Here is a 19,973-nt window from a genome sequence, read left to right on the forward strand (position 1 = left end):
GGATTTGAGGCTGCCCGTGATGGCTCTGGGAGGAGAAATGAATTAATGTCAAAAAATTCTATTTTTTTCCTTTTCTCTCCTGTCACTCCTTCCTGCTTTACCAAAGCACACATTTGTGCCTTTTTTGTGTTTCCAACATTTGTTCTTTTAACTTCGGGATCAACGGATGTCGTTCTTTGGGGTCTGATGACTCAGGGATGTCTCTGATCTGCTCCAAGTCATCCTTGCAGTGATGCCACTCTGGGGGGCCTCCCTTTGAACACAGATCTTCAGATTTATCAAATCTTCCCATTTTTACAGCTCTCTTTGCTGCCTTTCCCACCAAAATTTTCCCCTGGGGTTATTTCCAGGCAGGGAAATTCCTGTGTTCAGAGTGGTGGTTGCGCTTTTCAATTGCTGGAAATTTTCTGGAATTTCTCCTCTAAATTTTCATGGAGTCTTCTCAGCATCAGTGAGGTTTTTGGGAGGAATAATAAAAAGGTATGAGAATTATCAGAACGAAGGAGAATTAAAAATAATCACTCTGTTAATCCCAAAAATTCACCTCACTCCTAATTAGGTACAAGACTTTGAGCACCCCAACACATCCTTGAATGTCTGCTTGTTATCCATGGAGTGATTTTGAGATGTTCCATGTGATTAATATTAGTTATTCCTGATTTCCCACCTTCTCACACCCAGCTTTGGAATGCACCATTAGTTGCCATAGAAATAGTTTTCCTGGCTGGAATTTTTAAAGCACTTTATCCCCGCTCAGGTGAGGTGAATGCAGCCCTTTTTTCCATAAATTGTGGCTGTCAGGAGAGGTTGGTTTGATTTTTGGATAAAATCCTGCCAAGTTTGGAGCAGGATCACCCTGTCCTTTTCCCAGATTTTATCCAGGATCCTGGAGTTGGGCTGTCCCTGCTCTCCAGCTCCAGAGGGATGTGCCAGGATATCCAAAGGCCACTTACCCCTGGACAGGAATAAGGGATTTCCTGGACTGAGTAGCTAAGAGGTGACATTTTATCCCCGCTGGTGACAATCTCCTGCCCAGCCTTGAGGAATGTGTTTTTTCCTGATTTTCCTTGGGAATTCTCACCCATGCTGGGCAGGTCCAGTCATTGGAAACAAAACCTGAGACTTTCCAAAGTGCGGAATGACATTTGGATCATGGGGAGCAGAGGAAGAGGCATCCGATGAGAAGAGATCAACTGGAATTTTGAATTCCTGGTTTTCCAGTGAAGGATGAACAGGAAATTCCTGACAGGAGGGTGTGTCCAGGCTTTTTTTCCAGGCTTTTTTCCCAAGTAACAAGAGGAACTGGCCTCAGGTTGTTTCAGGGAAGGTTAATATTTGAGATAAGGAAAAATTTAATGGAAAAGATTGCCCTGAGGCAGTGGTGGAGTCGCCATCCCTGAAGGGATTTAAAATCCCTGTGGATGTGGCACTTGGAGACATTGGTCAGTGGTGGCCTTGGGAATGCTGGGATTCGATCTTGGGTGGCTTTTCCAGTCTCAGTGACTCCAGGAGTTTATAAAGGCCTTGTTTGTCAATCCAACATCCCCCTCCTCGGGCTTTGCTTTCCCCTGGCTGCGATTTTTCCAGAGGTTCACCCCCAAGTGCTGTCCCACCTCGGGTGACGTTATCCCGGCGGGAAGGGCACATTCTGTCACATTATCCTGGTGGGAATGGCACATTCCAAGCAGCAAAAGGTGCAGAGCCGACAGGGGACAGTGTCCAAGTGCTCCCCCAGTCCCTCCCAGTGCTGCAGGATGACCTCTGGCCCTCCCACCATGTCCCCCCCTCTCCCAGGTGCTGCCTCCCTACTCTCATTCCCGAGGCTCACGAAGGAGCAGCTGCCAGTGCCGCACGTCATTCCGACCATCTGGAAGCTGCACACTCCGGGATTTTTTTTTTTTCCTGTTTGGAGGTTGCAACACATCTTAACGAGATCCCACCTCCTCCTCACATCCTCCTGCCACCCTTCTTCCAGGCAGGGCCATGGGAGCACGTCCCTTTCTCCCGGAGAAATCCAGGAGTGCTCACGGTGCTGCTGGGGTGTGAAGAACGTGATGGATCCGTGGCTTTCCCGGGAAGCAAAGCAGGGGAGGATCTGCTTTTAGGAGCCCTGGAATTTCTCCCTGCCTCTGTTTGGTTGTGTTTTCTTCCCACTTGTAGGAGTTGGGTGCTGCGCTGATGCCACTGAGGCAGCAGGAGCTGTTCCCCTTGCAGCTGCCAGGAGATCCTGTGGTTTCCTGGGATTGTGAACCCGGGGCAGAGGCAGGGAAATGCTGCTCCAGAGGGGTGTGAGCCTGGAAAAACACATCCTGCCTGCTGGGAATTGGGGTGGCCAAAGGGGGTAACCCAAGTGACAAAAAGCAAGGAATGGTTGGATTGGAAGGAGCCTTGAAGCTCATATTTATAGATATGATTCCATATATATATATATATATTCCATATTTATATTCCATATTTATATGTATTATATATATTATATTTTTATACATTATACACATTATATAATTATATATATTATATATATATTATATTTATATATATGGAATTCATATCATGGACTGGTTTGGATGAGAAGGAACTTAAATCCCATCCAGTTCCACGCCCTGACATGGACAGAGACACCTCCCACTGTCCCAGGCTGCTCCAACCTGGCCTTGGACATTTCCAGGGATCCAGGGGCAGCCACAGCTGCTCTGGCAATTCCATCACAGCCCTTCACCTCCTTCTCAGCCAGGAATTCCTTCCCAATATTTCCTGTCAGTTTATAGCCATTCCCCATTATCCTGTCACTCATAAACTCCTTGGGGAGCACTGATCTCTACCCATGGACAGACCCAGGTAACTGTGGCACTAAAAAAATAAAAACCCCTTAATTATTTCAAATGCATCCCCCTAATTACTCCCTGTGGTTAGTGGAGCCTCCTCTAACACTGCAGAACAGGATCCTGCCTTTTCCTTATTAATGCCAGGAAAGGAAAAATTCCCACTCCCTGGAACTGCATCCATTAGGCCAGAAAAGGCAGCATTCCCAAAAAACCCTCAACAAAACCCCCCACATTCTGTTCTCTTTGATCAGCTTTGAGTCAGACATAGAAGGATCCTTTGGGGCAAAGCGGGTGCCACGTTTTTGGTTTTAATTGATAAGAATCCTTATCAAGAGCTGATGCAGCCCAGGGAAGAGGGGGATGGGGGTCCCTCACACGGGAGCAGCTGTTTTCCCACCCCACTCTGCAGCTCCTTGGAGCAGTAATTGGAGCCTTGTTAGGAAAATTGATGCTGATTCCATCTGACACTCCTCAGTTCACGGGAAGACTTTACAAATGTTCACTGAGCACCTGACAAAACCCAGCCTGACTCATGACTAAATTAGCCTGGATTTTATGCTGGAGAAAACCCTTTCCTGAATGTTTGACTCCCGTTTAGCAAGGAAAAATGTTTCCATCCTGCTCTGGCATGAAGAGCAATCTGTGGTGAGGCTTCACATGACGTTTGTGCTGCTCCAAGGAGTTTATTTGATGATTTTCTCCCCCGAGCACAGCACCTGAATTCACACCTCTGCAGAGCTCTGCAGGGCTCCGAGCCTGCCCTGCTCTGTCTGCCAGGAGGGAGGAGCAGGAATTGTGCCAAAAATCCAGGGCAGGAATCACAGCATCCACAGCACGGAGTGAGGGACTCCTGGAGCTGCACCAGGATCTTTGGGAATGAGCCACTGGTGCCTCTGAGCTTATCTTTTATGTCCCTTGCATCCCAAACCATTCCATTATTCCAATGGTTTGCAAGTTGATAAAAGGAATTAACTGCTGTTAATTCTCCAGTTAAAACTCCTGTTTTATCCTGAATAATTTGAGCAGTTCCTACCACTTTTCCCGTTTCCAGGTGGCTGCTTGTCTCTCCACAAGGAATGTGTTTGCAGGTTCCTAAAAAAGGCTTGGAAGTGCTGAGGGAAAGAGGTCAAATCCAGATAAAAAGAGGTTCAATGCAAAGAGGTTAAATCCAGGAAAAAAACAGCAGCAGGGAAGGGAAGTTTGGGTTGGGAATATCCAGCCCAGACTTGTTACAGCCTCAGCAATCATTGGGATGAGCCTGGAGGGAATCTCATGGAGCTGGGAATGACATCAGGGTTGAGGAGTGGCACCTGAGCAGTTTCATTTTGACATTTGGGCAGCTTAAATGTGCCAGAAATCCCTTATGGAAAATTCCCAGTGCCCACAGAGCAGGACTTGTATTATTTTAGGGGAAACAGGAAAAAATTCCACTTTTCCTGAAATATGGACACTTGTCCTCTGACTATTTTCCATCTGTTTTCTCCCCTCCCAAAGCTCTGCAGTGTTTTGTTTTCCCTCTGTGCTGTCAGCTTGTATTTCCGTGTTCCTGCTCACGGCTGGAGCAGGAAAGGCTGGAGCAGCAGCTCTGGGATAAAGCACCGGGAGCTGCTTTTCCATGGGCACATGGAAAACCATTGCTGTCTCCTGGCACAGGGATGGGGGTGGCTCTGGAATAAAGGCTGGAGCTGGGAGGCATGCCTGGGAAGGAATGGGTTTGATGAGTGCATGGATAATTTGGTAACCAGGGAAACCAGCAGCTGATGCAGATCAGGCGGTGCTGGTGGCTCTGGAGGGAGATCTCCCAAGGAAACGCTCGGGAGGCTTTTTCTGGAGGATTATCAGGAATCCTTCCCATTGCTGTGGAAGGAATGCTGGCCATGAAATCCCACCCGCAGAGCTGCCCCAGATCTGGGGACAGAGCAGGACATGGAGCTGCTGGAGTGATCCAGAGGAATCCACAGAGCTGCTCCAAATGCTGGAGCTGCTCTGGAGCCAGGCTGGGAGAGCTGGGAATGTTCCCTGGAGAGGAGAAGGCTCCAGGGAGAGCTCAGAGCCCCTGGCAGGGCCTGAAGGGGCTCCAGGAGAGCTGCAGAGGGACTGGGGACAAGGGATGGAGGGACAGGAGCCAGGGAATGGCTGCCAGTGCCAGAGGGCAGGGATGGGTGGGAGATTGGGAATTGGGAATTCCTGGCTGGGCTGGGATTGCCAGAGCAGCTGTGGCTGCCCCTGGATCCCTGGCAGTGCCCAAGGCCAGGCTGGGCACTGGGGCACCCTGGGACAGTGGGAGGTGTCCCTGCCATGGCAGGGGTGGGATGATCCTTAAAATCCCTCCCCCCCTAAACCATTCCAGGATTCTGTGATCCCACAAACTCCTAAAGCTCTGGAGTTTGTTGCTTTTATATTTTAGGGGAAGAAATTCTGCTCCCAAAGCCTCCCCCAGCTGAGGTGTCTGGTGGGGAGAATTGGAACAAATTTGGATTTTCCTGCTGGGATGGGGGGATGACCTCTCAGGATCATTCTGGGATGTTTTAATCTCCATGCTGGCGTTTCCATGGATAACATTTTCTCCTGGATTGAGCTCTCCTCCCTCCTCTGGCAGCAGGGAATGCTTTGGAAATCTCCAGGTGGATTTTGCTGCCTTTCACCTGAACACTTGGATGCTGCAGTGGAATTCATCAGGCTGGAAAGTCTTTATCCTGAAATATTTATATTCCCAACTAAGATTTATTCCCAAATACCTCTTTTAAAGGCTTCCCCTTTACTCCTCTCAAGGTTTTGGGCAGCTCAGCCACTTGATTTTTAATTTTGTTTTGGCTGTTTAAAATAAACTTCTAAAAAACCCAAGAACCCTGAACTAGAAGAGCAGAAGTTGAAATAAATTCAAATATTTAATTTGGGTCAATATTTAAAAGTAATATTTAAAAGTAAATTGATACTATTTAAAAATAATTTTTAAATCCTAATTTTTGCTGTCCCAATTAAATTATTCCATGCCAGGTGTTTGTTCTAGTGCTGTCCTAAAGGCCCCCAGCACAGATGTTAAATAAAACAAACTGAACCTAAATATTGAGTTTTCAAATAAATCTGGTTTTCTCAGAGGGGATAAAAATCCAAGGAATTTTAAAATCCTTTTCTAGGATGCAACAGCATCTCCATAGAACAATTTCTGTAGGGTTTTTCTCTTTTTCTGTATTATTTTTCTTCCTCAAATCCAGTTACATTAGAAATAAAAATTAAGTAATTTGAGATAGTTCCTGATTTCTTCACAGAAAAATCTCACTGCTGTTCTGTTTTCTCTTTTCCTGTATTATATTTCTTCCTCAAATCCAGTGATATTAGAATTAAAAATCAAATATTTCCAGAGAATTCTTAATTTCTTTTTACAGAGAAATCTTGCTGCACTTGGTGCCTCTTTCCTGAATTTTTCTCCTTATTTTTGATAATTCTTAATTTATTTTTACAGAAAAGTTCTACTGCATGTGGAGACTCTTTCATGAGTTTTCATATTAGGATATTAGACATGAAAAATTCCAAGTATTTCAAAATAAATCCTAATTTCTTTTTCCAAAAAAAGTTTGCTGCACTTGTCCAATTTTTTCTTATTTTCAAGTAGTTTTTCTCCTCCTCTTCCAGTGGAATAACCTCAACATATTTTTGATCAATATTATCAGATTTTAAAATAATTCCAGTGCCATTCTGGGTTGAATCCTGGATCCTCCTGCAGATTTCGTGATTCAAGGAGATAAAAATAACGAGTGGGATTTTTTTCCTTCCCCCCCTTCCCATATGCCTGTCAATCAAAATGATAAAGATATTTCTGACTCGCAGGCTTTAATGGTGTAATTAGGGCTAATTACATGTTCCAATGATTACACATATGAACGCTAATTACATAATTGCAGACAATTATGCTAATGAGGTAAATACATCGTTAAGGAGAAAGCGCTGGCAAAATCCAGGGGATTTGCGCCATGGCCAAAGAAAGTGGAATTACAACAAAAGAGAAATAATCCTGCAAGTTTGGGAAATCCAGGGGACATTCCCGTGTGTGGAATTGGAATGGTTTGGGTTGGAATGGTGGTGTTGGGAAAAGCCTTCAACCTTTGAGGAATCCTGGAATGGTGTAGTGGGAGGAGCCTTTTACTTCTACAGAATCATGGGACGGTTTGGGTTGGAATGGTGGTGTTGGAAAAGCCTTCAGCTGTTCAGGAATCATGGAACGGTGTAGTTGGGAAGAGTCTTTGAGTGCTATGGAATCTTGGAATGGTTCAGGTTGGAATGGTGCAGCTGGGAAGAGTCTTAGAGTGCTGTGGAATCATGGAATGGATGGGTTGGAATGGTGAAACTGGGAAAAGCCTTTATGTGCTATGGAATCCTGGGATGATTTGGGTTGGAATGGTGTTGTTGGAAAGATCCATCAGCTGTGGAGTGCTGTGGAAAAGAAATCCAGGGAATCTGCACAAGAACCAAAGGAAGATGAATTAAGTAAAAGAGAAAAAATCCTTGAAGTCTGGAAAGTCCAGGAGCCATTCCCATGTAGGGAATTGGAACGGTGTAGCTGGGAAGAGCCTTTAAGTGCTATGGAATCTTGGAATGATTTAGGTTGGAATGGTGTGGTTGGGAATATTCCTTTAAAGGCAGTGGTGTCATGGAATGGATGGATTGGATTCCCAACAACACTATTCCATGAATGGATGGGCAGGAATGGTGAAATTGAGAAAAGCCTTTAAGTGCAGGGGAATCCATGGAATGGATGGGTTGGGTTCCCAACGAAACCTTTCATTTAAAACATGGGGTGGAATGGTGAAACTGGGAAAAGCCTTTAAGTGTCATGGAATCTTGGAATGTTTTGGGTTGGAATTGTGTTGTTGGAAAGATCCATCAGCTGTGGAGTACCGTGGAAAAGAAATCCATGGAATTTGCACCAGAACCAAAGGAAGATGAATTAAGTAAAAGAGAAAAAAATCCTTGAAGTCCGGAAAGTCCAGGAGCCATCCCCATGGAGGGAATTGAAATGATTTGGATTGAAGTGGAGTAGTTGGGAAGAGCCTTGGAATGGCTCAGGTTGGAATGATGCAGCTGGGAAGAGCCTTTAAAGGCAGTGGAATCATGGAATGGATGGGTTGGGTTCCTAACAATGCCATTTCATGAATGGATGGGCTGGAATAGTGAAACTGGGAAAAGCCTTTAAGTGCTATGGAATCCTGGGATGATTTGGGTTGGAATGGTGTTGTTGGGAAGAGCAATCAGCTGTTGTGGAGTCTTGGAATGGTTTGGGCTGGAAGAACCTCAAATTCCCCCCAGTGCCACCCCTGCCATGGCAGGGACACCTCCCACTGTCCCAGGGTGCCCCAGTGCCCAGCCTGGCCTTGGGCACTGCCAGGGATCCAGGGGCAGCCACAGCTGCTCTGGCAATTCCAGCCCAGCCAGGAATTCCCAATTCCCAATCTCCCATCCATCCCTGCCCTCTGGCACTGGGAGCCATTCCCTGGCTCCTGTCCCTCCTGTCCCTCAGGCAGTTATGGGTTAGTGGCTTCTCTCTTTTTTGCAGTGCTGTTTTACCCAGTTTTAAACATTCCCTGATTTTTAGCTCTCTTCCCTTCCCTCTGGAAATTCCCATTGTTGCTTCCCATTGTGCTGACTCCCTTAACCCTGCCTTTCCAAACCTTTAATCCCAGCCCTTAGTCCTGGTTTTATTCCTAGCTGCAAGCTGATCCAGGCCTTTTTAATTTTTTTTTCCTTTCCATCTCCTTGCAATTCTCCTGAAATGTGGGAAGCGTTCCCAGATTCCGTTCCTTGGCACTGGTGGGAGTTGTTGGAAGGTGTGCCAGGAGTGCTCCACAAGACATGAATGATGCTATTTGGGATTACTGGAGTTTGCAGAGTTTTTCTTCTCCTGGAATTGGAAATGAGCTGGAATCTCACCCAGTGGGTTGCCAACACCTTTCCAATTCCATTTCCCAGAACAAAGGAATTGCTGGGATCTTTTTAAGCCGTGTCAGGTTCGGGGAAGGAGAGATTTGATTCTTTTTCAGTGTTTTTTAACATTGTTTGAGGTGTTTTCCTGCCTGGAGGAGGCTTTGCCAGTTCAGCCTCAGGAAAAAAGGGAAAATCGCTGCTCACAGAGCAAAAACCATGGAATCATTGAGTCAAAATCTTTGGAATTTCCATCTTGGCTGATTCCACATATTCCTTGTCCTGTCTCCAACACCTGGAGTGTGCAGGTAGGACATGCTCAGGCTGATATTTTGGAATTGCCTGATGAAAAATTTGCATCCAATGACTGGGATAAGGAGGTAAGGATGGAATATATTGCCACCAAGGAATAATCTCCTTTTTGGAATGTGTTTAGATCCCGGAATTTTGTATCATCACATTTTTAATACTTTGTGACCATCAAGACCTCATCATTTGAAAGGAAAAAGGGATTTTTTTGAAAAAATCCCAAACAAATAACCCTTGTTCAGCTGGTTACTCTGATTCCTGATTTTCTAAGCATTTTTTATATGGAATATCTGATTTTTTAAGGAATCAGGGAGTTTTTTGCAGGATCTGTGACTGGTTCTCAGCAGCTGCTGCTCCTGCTTGGCCAAGCTGGGCTGCCAAATCCCTCTTATGGAGATTCCCACCCTTTTCCCATTTTTCTCTGCTCCCCCTCCCCAGTTCTCTCACTTTTCCAGCAAAATCAAATGTCAGCTCCTTTATTTGTCACCACAGCTGAACCCGGTGGCAACTCAGGCTCCCCCTCCCATTTTGGGATCAGGGAGAGCATTGGGAGGAATTGGGATCCTGTGGGAGGAAAATATGGCACAGCTGATTGGAATGACTGGGAGATTTAGGATTTGGATCACTGGAAAGTTTAAGGTTTGGATCTCTGGGAGATTTAGGGTTAGGCCGCTGGGAGATTAAATTTTGGATCTTTGCAATTTAGGGTTTGGATCACTGGGACATTTAAGGTTTGGATATTTGAGATTTAGGGTTTGAATCACTGGAAGATCTAAGGTTTGGATCACTGGGACATTTAAGGTTTGGATCTTTGAGATTTAGGGTTTGAATCACTGGAAGATCTAAGGCTTGGATCACTGGGAGATTTAAGTTTAGATCACTTGGAGATTGAATGTTTGGATCTTTGAGGTTTAGGGTTTGCATCACTGGGATATTTAAGGTTTGGATCTCTGGGAGATTTAGGGTTAGGTCACTGGGAGATTTAGGGTATGGATCATTGATATTTAGGGTTTGGATTGTTGAGAGATTTAAGGTTTAGATCTTTGAGATTTAGAGTTTGGATCTCTAAACAATTTTGAGTTTGGATCTCTGGGAGATTTAGGGTTTGGATCTGTGGGAAATTTAAGGTTTGGATCATTGAGATTTAGGGTTTGGATCACTGAGACATTTAAGGTTTGGATCCCTGGGAGATTTAGGGTTTGGATCATTGAAATTTATTGTTAGGATCACTGGGAAACTCATGGTTTGGTTCATTGATATTTGGGGTTTGCATTACTGACAAATTCAGGGTTTGGATCATTGAGATTTGGGATTTAATTCAGAAAATTTCCTGGACATGAGGTTGGGGTTCATTTTCAGTCTCACCAGGATATTCCGACAATACCAACAAGCTCTGATGTGAACATAACCTGGGATGTATCAACTCCCAATATTTAGGGATTTTCCTGGAGTTTCTTTCTCTGCTGTTGGCACTGTCTGAAGGACAGCAGGATTTTTCTGGATTATTTTTATGGAGTTTTAAAAATGGGAACAGGTTTAATCAAACAGGCTGATTTTGATCTGCAGAGAATTAATAACCTCAGTGGTGTTCCAGAGCATGACGCGATGGGAACAGATCCCTTAAACCCGGCCTGGGGGAGCTCCACAGAGCTGGATTTAGTCTGGTCTAGAAGGGGCTTCCCAAACACCAACCTGTGGAACCTGCCTTGGAGGAGGGTGGGAATGTTGTGTGGGCCTGATGGAGAAAAAAATCGGGCATGGGTGAAACTTTGGAGACTGAGCTTGGCATTGGTGAGGACCCACCTCACATGTTGCAGTCAGTTGGGATCATTCATGACAGGAAGGACCTGGAGGGGCTGGAGCTGGGAAGGGAAGGGAACGGAGCTGGGCAGGGGCTGGAGAATCCCTGAGGAGCTGGGCAGGGGCTACAGAATCCCTGAGGGAGCTGGGCAGGGGCTGCAGAATCCCTGAGGAGCTGGGCAGGGCTGCAGAATCCCTGAGGAGCCGGGCAGGGGCTGCAGAATCCCTGAGGAGCTGGGCAGGGGCTGCAGAATCCCTGAGGAGCCGGGCAGGGGCTGCAGAATCCCTGAGGAGCTGGGCAGGGCTCACCTGGAGCAAAGGAGGCTCAGGGGCCCTTGTGGCTCTGCACAGCTCCTGCCAGGAGGGCACAGCCGGGGGGTCGGGCTCTGCTCCAGGGAACAGGGACAGGAGCAGAGGGAACGGCCTCAGGCTGGGCCGGGGCAGCTCAGAGTGGGCACAGCAGGAATTTCCCCACGGAAAGGGGGCTCAGGCCTTGGCACTGCCCAGGGAGGGCTGGAGTGCCAAACCCTGGAGGTGGCACTGAGAGCTCTGGGCTGGGGACAGGGTGGGCATTGGGCACAGCTGGGACTCTGATCTTGGAGCTCTTTTCCAATCTCAGGGATTCTGTGAGGTTTAGATTGGATATTTGGGAAAATTTCTTCTGTAAAAGGGTTCCCCAGCCCTGGCACGGGTACAGGGTGGAGTCCCCAAACCTGGAAGGATTTAAATCCATGTGGATGTGGCATATGGGGACATGGGGCACTGTGGCCTTGACAGTGCCATGTTTGACTTCATGATCTTGGAGAACTTTCCCAACTTTCACGATTCTGTGAAATTATGAGGGACAGGGACCTCCTGAAAACCAATTTTGGGTTTTTGAAGAAGAGCTTGGTTGGTTTTGTTTTACCTTTTTGTTTGTTTGGAGTTTTTATTGTGTTCCTTTATTTTTGCCACTTCCCAGCCCCAAATCTTCGTGTCAGCCCCAAAATCCCTCCCCTAATGATTGTCACAAGTAATGGAGTCTAGATTTTTATTGCTGAAGGGTTAGAGAAATAACACTTCCTGGTGTGGAGCTCAATTGAGTTGTTGTCATCCCTGACAGCATTTTGGGAACGCTCTGTGAAGCTGCTTCCCTGTTTTTTACTCCTTCAGGGGGAATAAAATGAGTGCAGATGGGGAGAAGGAAAAGCAGAAACAACACCTGAAATTGTTGTTTTAAGAGGGAAAAAAAGTCTCAATTTGAGCTGCCTGGGTTTCACTATGGCTTTGTCACTTTGAACCACGATTCTGCTCCGAGGAGTGGATTTGAAGTGAAAAAAAATCAGTGTTAGGCATTTTCCCCTCTCTGTTTAGACTGCAGTGTTCAAATTTAATGACACAAACACATTTCGATGCCTTTTTGCTCTTGAGGGAAACAAATCCCTCTGGGAACCGGGAACTGCAGGCTCCTGGTTTCCCAGTCCTGCTTGGGGTGGGAGTGAGCAGCTCCAAAGATCTCCATCCTCCAAAGGTCCCATTCCCAAAGGGGGTGAAGGCATCACCTCTGGGTTGGGGTAACAGCCTGGGGTAAACTGGGACCTAAGAGGTTGTTCAGAGAGACAAATTCCTGGGAAAACTTGGAATGCTCAATGAGTTTTAGGGAGAAATTGGGATTTGCACCTTTGGACACTGAGGGCAGTGCATTGGTGGCAGTTGGGTGGTGGAAATGCTGAACCTGGGAATGGTTTAATGGAGCTGATCCTGGTGCTGAAGAGGAGATTTCCAGTCCCTGGGTCCATCCTGAAACTTCCAGCATTCCCAGAAATATCCTTTGGAAGTGCTGACTCTGATTTGATGGAACAGAATGGGATGAAGAAGTTTTACATGAACATTTGGGGCTGAGCAAACAGGAAGTGATTCCTGATCCATTTTGTTACTTCCTTAACTTTGCCTTTTATATTGGAAATTGATCCATGATCGATTTCTGCTCCCCTCTGGATGTTTTAAATCTGTTGATGGTTATTCCCTTATTTTTCCTGGGATACTGTGCCATTGCTGAGCTTATCCCTCACTGTCCTGAAGTAATTTTTGTTATTTTAATGAGTTCTGGAGGTTTCTTTCAGACCTTTCCTTGGTATTCTACGTCTTCATCATCTACCTCTCAGAGAGGGCCCTTTCCCAGTTATACTGTCTCCCTAGTATTTTGGCTCCTGGGTGGTAACTCCTGCCCAGGATTCCTGGAATTGCCTCACCCTTGGATCCAATTCCTTTCTTTCCAGCCCTCCCAGTGCCCATCCTTCCTGGTTGTCAGCTCTATCTTGTGGAACAGCTCCTAAATCCTGTGGGTTTAATTAAATCCCAGCTTTTATTTTTTTTCCTCAAACATGTGAGGATTTGATCAATTCCTGAACCTGGATGGCACCAACAGCAACTTCTTCTATCCCTGGAAAAAAAAATAAAATAATATTTAGACAGGTCCACAAGGGAAATAAGAGTCTGGATTTGGATTTTATGGAGTTCTCTTCCCCAGGCTTGATGTTGTGCTGGTTTAGAAGCTCAAAATGACAAAATGTGTTGTATTTATTTGCCTGTAAAGAATTCCAGGGGATTCCCAGGCATTGAAATTATGAGGATGTGTTTGTGATTCCAGGGGTGTGACATGGAATTGTAGCATTGGAAAGCCTCCATAGAAAGGAATCATTAGGAATTCCAATGGAGCTTTTTCTGCTTATTTCAGCCCTTAAATTATTTATTATTTATTAATCTTTAGTATGAAGGTGAATTTAAAAATATTAATTAAATTTGCAGAATAAAAAAAAAAAAACCAAAAACAAGGAGAATTTTAAAAAATATCCAAAATTCGGAGCTGTTCAGATAATTTCCTCAAATTCCTGGGGTAATTTAGGTAGGTGTCAGTCCAGAATTCTCCACCAGGAAGATTCAAATAATCCCAAAAATCCCTCAGTGAAATTCCTGACCACAGCTCCCAGTTAATGCTGAAAAAGGCATTTTCCAGCCATGCAGGATGGAAAATCCATCATTCTTCAGTGGGATATTGATAGAAAAAATGTTTATGGATTACTCAGGATTAAAGTTGTAATTTTTTGGAAGCAGGGAAACTTCTGAAAGTCATAAGGAAAAACATTGGAATCAAAGTAATCCAAATTAATCAAAGATTAATTGCTGCAATTAATCATTGGCCAGGTTATTCCAAGGTTTTTTGGGAAAGAATTTGTGGGTACTTCCCTAAATCCTGCTCTTCCATTAAAAAAAGACTGATCAAACTGAGCAGGATAAAGGAATTTTATCACTTTATTATTTTTAACTATTTTTTACCTGAAGTTTTACTGATTTACCTAAGAATTAAATATTGTTTTCCTCAGGATCCACTCACTAAAATCCTTTTAAATTATTTAGCAATTCCTTAAAATACCTTTATTTTTTCCAGTAATATTTGGACTTTCAGCCTTGAAATGTAAGGAAAGTTTCCTCTGCAATTCCAAAGCTGAATCCCAATTTTTTGGGATTTTGGATATCTGCCTGATTTTCCAGAGTTTGGATGCCAATGTGTAAAATCTGAATTCAAATATGAAGGAATGGATTTTTTAAGTTGATTTTATTTAAATGATTTTATTTATTTTCGGAGGGATCCCCAGATTCCAGTTTCAGGATTACTCTGGAATTTTTGGGAATAAAGTGAATAAAACCCTGAAACTTTTCCATAGGAGTTGTAGGTTTGTGGGTTTGCTGCTGATTTTTTCCATAATTTTCCATCATTTTCCTCTGCTGGAAAATAAAAGGAAATCTCCTTTTTGCAATGTGTTACAACAACTGAGCTGGAAAAGAGCAATTTCCTTGGGATCCTTGGCACGGAATCTGGGTGCTCATGTCCTGCCTGTTCACAGCTCCTGTCACTGCTGGCTTTTCCTTGGATCAGGAAAAATTGTGTTTCCCTGGGAAAAAGGAAGAGTTGGGATGTGCAATCCCAAGGGCACGGGTTGGCCCATAAAGGCAATTTATCCTCTGGAAGTGGGAGAACATTCCCTTTGATCAGGGAATCACAGAATCCCGGAATGGTTTGGGTTGGGAAGGGACCTTAAATCTCATCCCATTGCAGCCCCTATCCCATTCCACCTCCCACTGTCCCAGGGTGCCCCAACGTCCAGCCTGGCCTTGGACACTTCCAGGCATCCTGGGGCAGCCACAGCTGCTCTGGAAATTCCAGCCCAGCCCCTCCTCACCCTCCCAGCCAGGAATTCCTAATTCCCAATATTCAACCTGAATCTCCCCTTTTCCAGCTTAAATCCATTCCCTGTGACCTGTCCCTCCATCCCTCGTCCCCAGTTCCTCTCCAGCTCTCCTGGAGAGCGGCGGGGGCTTGGAGCACCCTGGCACGGTGGAAGGCGTTCCCAGGTTGGAATTGGATCAGATTTAAGGTCCCTTCCCACCCAAACCATTCTGTGATTTTGTGATTACAAAAATAAGAAAACCGTCAGAAAAAAAGTAAAAAAGGAAATATGAATTCATTTCTCCTCCCAGAGCCAGCACAGGCAGCCCCAAATCCCATGGATCAGAAATCCCTGGGAATGTTCAAGGCTTGGAGCAACCTGGGATAGTGGGAGGTGTCCCTGCCATGGCAGGGCCTGGAACAGGATCTTTAAACTCCTCCAACCCAAACCATTTCATGATCCCATGAAATGCAGCTCCTCAGGGACTCTTGGATGAAGTGTTTGTTCCATGAACTGTTGAGTTTCTTGGGAATTTCCTTGAATCATCCAAGGTGAAATCCTGGTACCATTCACACAAATCTTGTGGTTTGGTGCTGAATTTTAGACTCCGCCCATTTTCCAGACCTAAAGGTAATCCTGGGTTTTGGTGCTGAGGTTTAGACTCTGCCCATTTTCCAGACCTAAAGTTATTCCAGGTTTTGGAGCCGAGTTTTAGACTGTGCCCATTTTCAAGACCTAAAGTTATCCTGGATTTCGATGCTGAGGTTTAGACTGTGCCCATTTTCCAGACCTGAAGTAATTCTGGATTTTGGTGCTGACTTTAAGACTGTGCCCATTTTCCAGACCTAAAGGTAATCCTGATTTTTGGTGCTTGCTCAGATCAGGTGGACCAAAACAGCAGGAAGTGCCTCTGACAGATTCCAAGATTCCAGTGTCTTCAACGAAACCCTGAGGATTTCCAACATCCAGAGACACCAGGGAGGCCGCTACTACTGCAAGGCTGAGAACGGCCTGGGCTCCCCGGCCATCAAATCCATCCGAGTGGACGTGTACTGTGAGTAAATCCTTGGAATTCTGCCTTTGCTCCTTTAGGAATGCCTCAAAATATCTGTTGTTCCCAAGAAACACTCAGCTCCTCGGGAATCCCAATTTTAATGGTGGATGCCGTGGGTTCGTGGAGTTTTTGTGGTCGGAAGAACGTGGAGGGTTGGGATTGCAGGGAAAAATGTGAGAGTTTGGGATTGTGGTGAGGGATGTGAAGGACTGGGATTGCAAGGGAAGTGTGAAGGATTTGGATGGCAGGAAAAAATGTGAAGGATTGGGATTGTGGTGAAAAATGTGATGGATTTGGACTGCAAGGAAAACATGAAGGATTGGATTGGAGTGAAAAGTGTGAAGGACTGGAATTGTGGTGAAGGATGAGAAGGATTGGGATTGGAGTGAAAAATGTGAAGGATTGGAATTGTAGTGAAAAATGTGAAGGGTTGGGATTGCAGGGAAAACGTGGATGTTTTGGATTGTGGTGAGGGATGTGAAAGACTGGAATTGCAGGGAAAACTGTGAGGGATTGGGATGGCAGGAAAAAAACGTGAGGGATTTGGATTGGAGTGAAAATATGAAGGTTGGGATTGTGGTGAAAAATGTGAAGGATTGGGATTGCAAGGGAAATGTGAAAGGTTGGGATTGGAATGAAAAATGTGATGGATTTGGATTGGAGTGAAAAATGTGATGGATTTGGATTGGAGTGAAAATGTGAAGGATTGGGATTGTAGTGAAGGATGTGAAGGATTGGGATTGTGGTGAAGAATGTGAAGGGCTGGGGTTACAGTGAAAATGTAAAGGATGTGGGTTGCAGGGAAAAGTCTGAAGGATGTGGATTGCAAGGAAAAAATGTGAAGGATTTGGATTGCAGGGAAAAATGTGAAGGGTTTGGATTGTGGTGAAAAATAATAAATATTTGAATTTCAGTGAAAATGTGAAGGATTGGGTTGCAGGAAAAAATTGGAAAGATTGGGATTTTGGTGAGGAATACAAAGGATTTGGATTGCTTTAGGCTCTGGAAGGGGCTCTAGGGTCTCCTCAGAGCCTTCTCTTCTCCAGGTGAACATTCCCAGCCCTGCCAGCAGAGCTGCTCCCGCCCTTGGATCATCCTGGAGCCTCCTCTGGACTCCAGACTGTGAAATTTGCTTTGGGTTCACTCCTAGAATCCCAGAATGGTTTGGGTTGGAAGGGACCTTAAATCCCACCCATTCCAGACCCTTCCATGGGCAGGGACACCTCCCACTGTCCCAGGGTGCCCCAGTGCCCAGCCTGGCCTTGGGCACTGCCAGGGATCCAGGGGCAGCCACAGCTGCTCTGGCAATTCCAGCCCAGCCAGGAATTCCCAATTCCCAATCTCCCACCCATCCCTGCCCTCTGGCACTGGGAGCCATTCCCTTGTCCCCAGTCCCTCTGCAGCTCTCCTGGAGCCCCTTCAGGCCCTGCCAGGGGCTCTGAGCTCTGCCTGGAGCCTTCTCCCTGCGAATAATCCAAATTCTCCCAAGCTTTCATCATAGGATAAGTGCTGAAACCCTTGGATCATCTCCACCACCCGCTCTGCACTCCCTTGTTTATTACAAATGAAGAAATAATCAACTATTTTTTTCTCTATTCAAATATATTTATTTCCCTTTTAGACCATTTAAAATCCAGAATAGGGCATGGAGACAGCAGTGGGGTCTCACCAGGAGCCCCTCCTCATTATTTACACTCAATTAATTCCGAATTTCTCTTTTAACAGGGATTTATTTAAACCTTTTATGGAGCCTCTGGAAAAAATTTCTCTAAGTAGAGATGGATGTGCTCTAAAACCAGACTTTCCTAACCCAGTTTGTTGTTCATTAATTCCACAAAATTAAGTTTCTGTCATTTAAGAAGTGGAGGAACGAGCATTAATTAGGTTTGGGATTATGAAACCAATAATTACTGACTTAAGATGTTAATACTCCCAATTTGTAACAATTATTCCACGTCGAGCACGTCAGGTGGCCTTTGGCATCAACGCCTGTTTTTCCTGGCTTGGGAAATCCATTTTTCCTGCTTTGTTTATGGAAAAATGATGCAGGTACAGAGGGAATTAATCACCCAAAATTACTGTTAGAAAACCTCAGTCCCTGCAGTGTCAGAGTGGGATTCAATCTTGTTTATTCCACATATTTCTGGTGGGTGCTCCTGGTCCAGCTGGATTTTCCAGCACAGTGGGGATCCAAAGTGAACTCTGGAACAGCCTGAGGGAAGAGGGATTAAAAATGCTTTCAATGACTCCATGTCTTGATTCGAGTGTGCTTGATTTAATGATAATCATCTGGAATTTTTTAATCAGCTCTGATTGCATTTTTCCACGGAATTTCATCTTGGAATTGACCACACCACAGGTTTAGTTTGACCTCTTTTATCTCACAGCTCTGACTACTTTTAGAGTTGATTTTTCCTTTGCTGCTCTATTAAAAATCAATTTAAAGACTTTTTTTCCCTAAAAACCATCTGATCATGGAGGTTTGAGGAATCCTCTCTCTGCCCAAGTTTTTCTGTTCAGCTGCTTCATTTTCTAAAAAAAAAAATCAGTCTGGTTCTTCCCCAAACTGAACTGGGTTTCCTTCCATTTCCAGCTATTTTTATTTCTTATATTTATATTCCCTGGAGCCAAAAGAGCTCTTCTGTACTGATTTTCCTCATGTGGTTCTTACAGCCAATAATAATCTATATATAATACATATAATTTCTTTATCATTAATTTTATTTTCATTTTAAATTTACTCTTAAATAAAATTATTTAATATTTAAAAAATTTAAACTTATTTTTTATTTTTAAAATTTTGCTTTAATTTTTTTATTTTTAAAATTTTATTCAAAATTATAATTATTAAATGTTCTCTTTGGAGAAATTCAATGTTTTGTGCTTGCAACATCTTGTCAAGCAAACTCAGATCCTGAGCTAATTTTCTAGTGTGGAAGAGTTTCCTGTTGGACTTTCCTTTGCCTTTTAATTAATTATTTTTACTTGCCCTTTAATTAATACATTTTTGTTGCCCTTTAATTATTTAATGTTGCTTAAAAACACAAGACCAGGTTAAGATCCTGTACTCGAATCACTGATTCTGAGTGTGGGAGTAAATGAAATCCTTCCTGCACAGTAATCCCAGAAATTCCCATTATTCCAGACTTTTCCAATGTTTCAGGCCATGCCTGGGGCAGTTTCAGGCCATTCCCCAGTGCTGAGAATTCCTGGATGTGCCTCGTTCTGTGGGAGTTTCTGACTCCTGGTGATGGGGAGAGTCCATTGACTGGGAGAATCCATTGACTGGGAAAATCCAATGATTGGAAAATCCACTGATCCTTTTCCATCTGTGCATATGCCCAAAAAATCATGGAACGGTTTGGGTTGGAATGAGACTTAAATCCCAGCCAGTGCCACCCCTGCCATGGCAGGGACACCTCCCACTGTCCCAGGGTGCCCCAATGTCCAGCCTGGCCTTGGGCACTGCCAGGGATCCAGGGGCAGCCACAGCTGCTCTGGCAATCCCAGCCCAGCCAGGAATTCCCAGTTCCCAATCTCCCATCCATCCCTGCCCTCTGGCACTGGGAGCCATTCCCTGGCTCCTGTCCCTCCATCCCTTGTCCCCAGTCCCTCTGCAGCTCTCCTGGAGCCCCTTCAGGCCCTGCCAGGGGCTCTGAGCTCTCCCTGGAGCCTTCTCCTCTCCAGGGGAACATTCCCAGCTCTCCCAGCCTGGCTCCAGAGCAGCTCCAGCCCTTGGAGCAGCTCCGTGGGTTCCTCTGGATCTCTCCAGCATCTCCACATCCTCCTGCTGTTGGATCCAGGCTTGGAGCAGCTCTGCAGGTGGACTCTCACCTGAGCAGGGCAGAGGGGCAGAATCCC

The 19,973-nt window shown here is 45.0% G+C and overlaps 1 protein-coding gene across 2 annotated transcripts in view; it reads left to right on the plus strand.

The window, feature by feature from the left end:
• MDGA2 (MAM domain containing glycosylphosphatidylinositol anchor 2) overlaps window positions 1–19,973 on the plus strand; it is a 204,532-nt gene that overhangs the window by 65,627 nt on the left and 118,932 nt on the right. Inside the window, exon 3 of one of the 2 annotated variants that reach the window (XM_058026932.1) lies at window positions 15,938–16,112. In XM_058026932.1, the coding sequence (XP_057882915.1) occupies window positions 15,938–16,112 (175 nt within the window). The remainder of the gene's footprint in view (window positions 1–15,937; window positions 16,113–19,973) is intronic. The other variant, XM_058026933.1, reaches the window with a different exon arrangement.

This window comes from Melospiza georgiana, chromosome 6 (assembly GCF_028018845.1).
Source record: "Melospiza georgiana isolate bMelGeo1 chromosome 6, bMelGeo1.pri, whole genome shotgun sequence".
NCBI classification, from domain to species: Eukaryota; Metazoa; Chordata; class Aves; order Passeriformes; family Passerellidae; genus Melospiza; species Melospiza georgiana.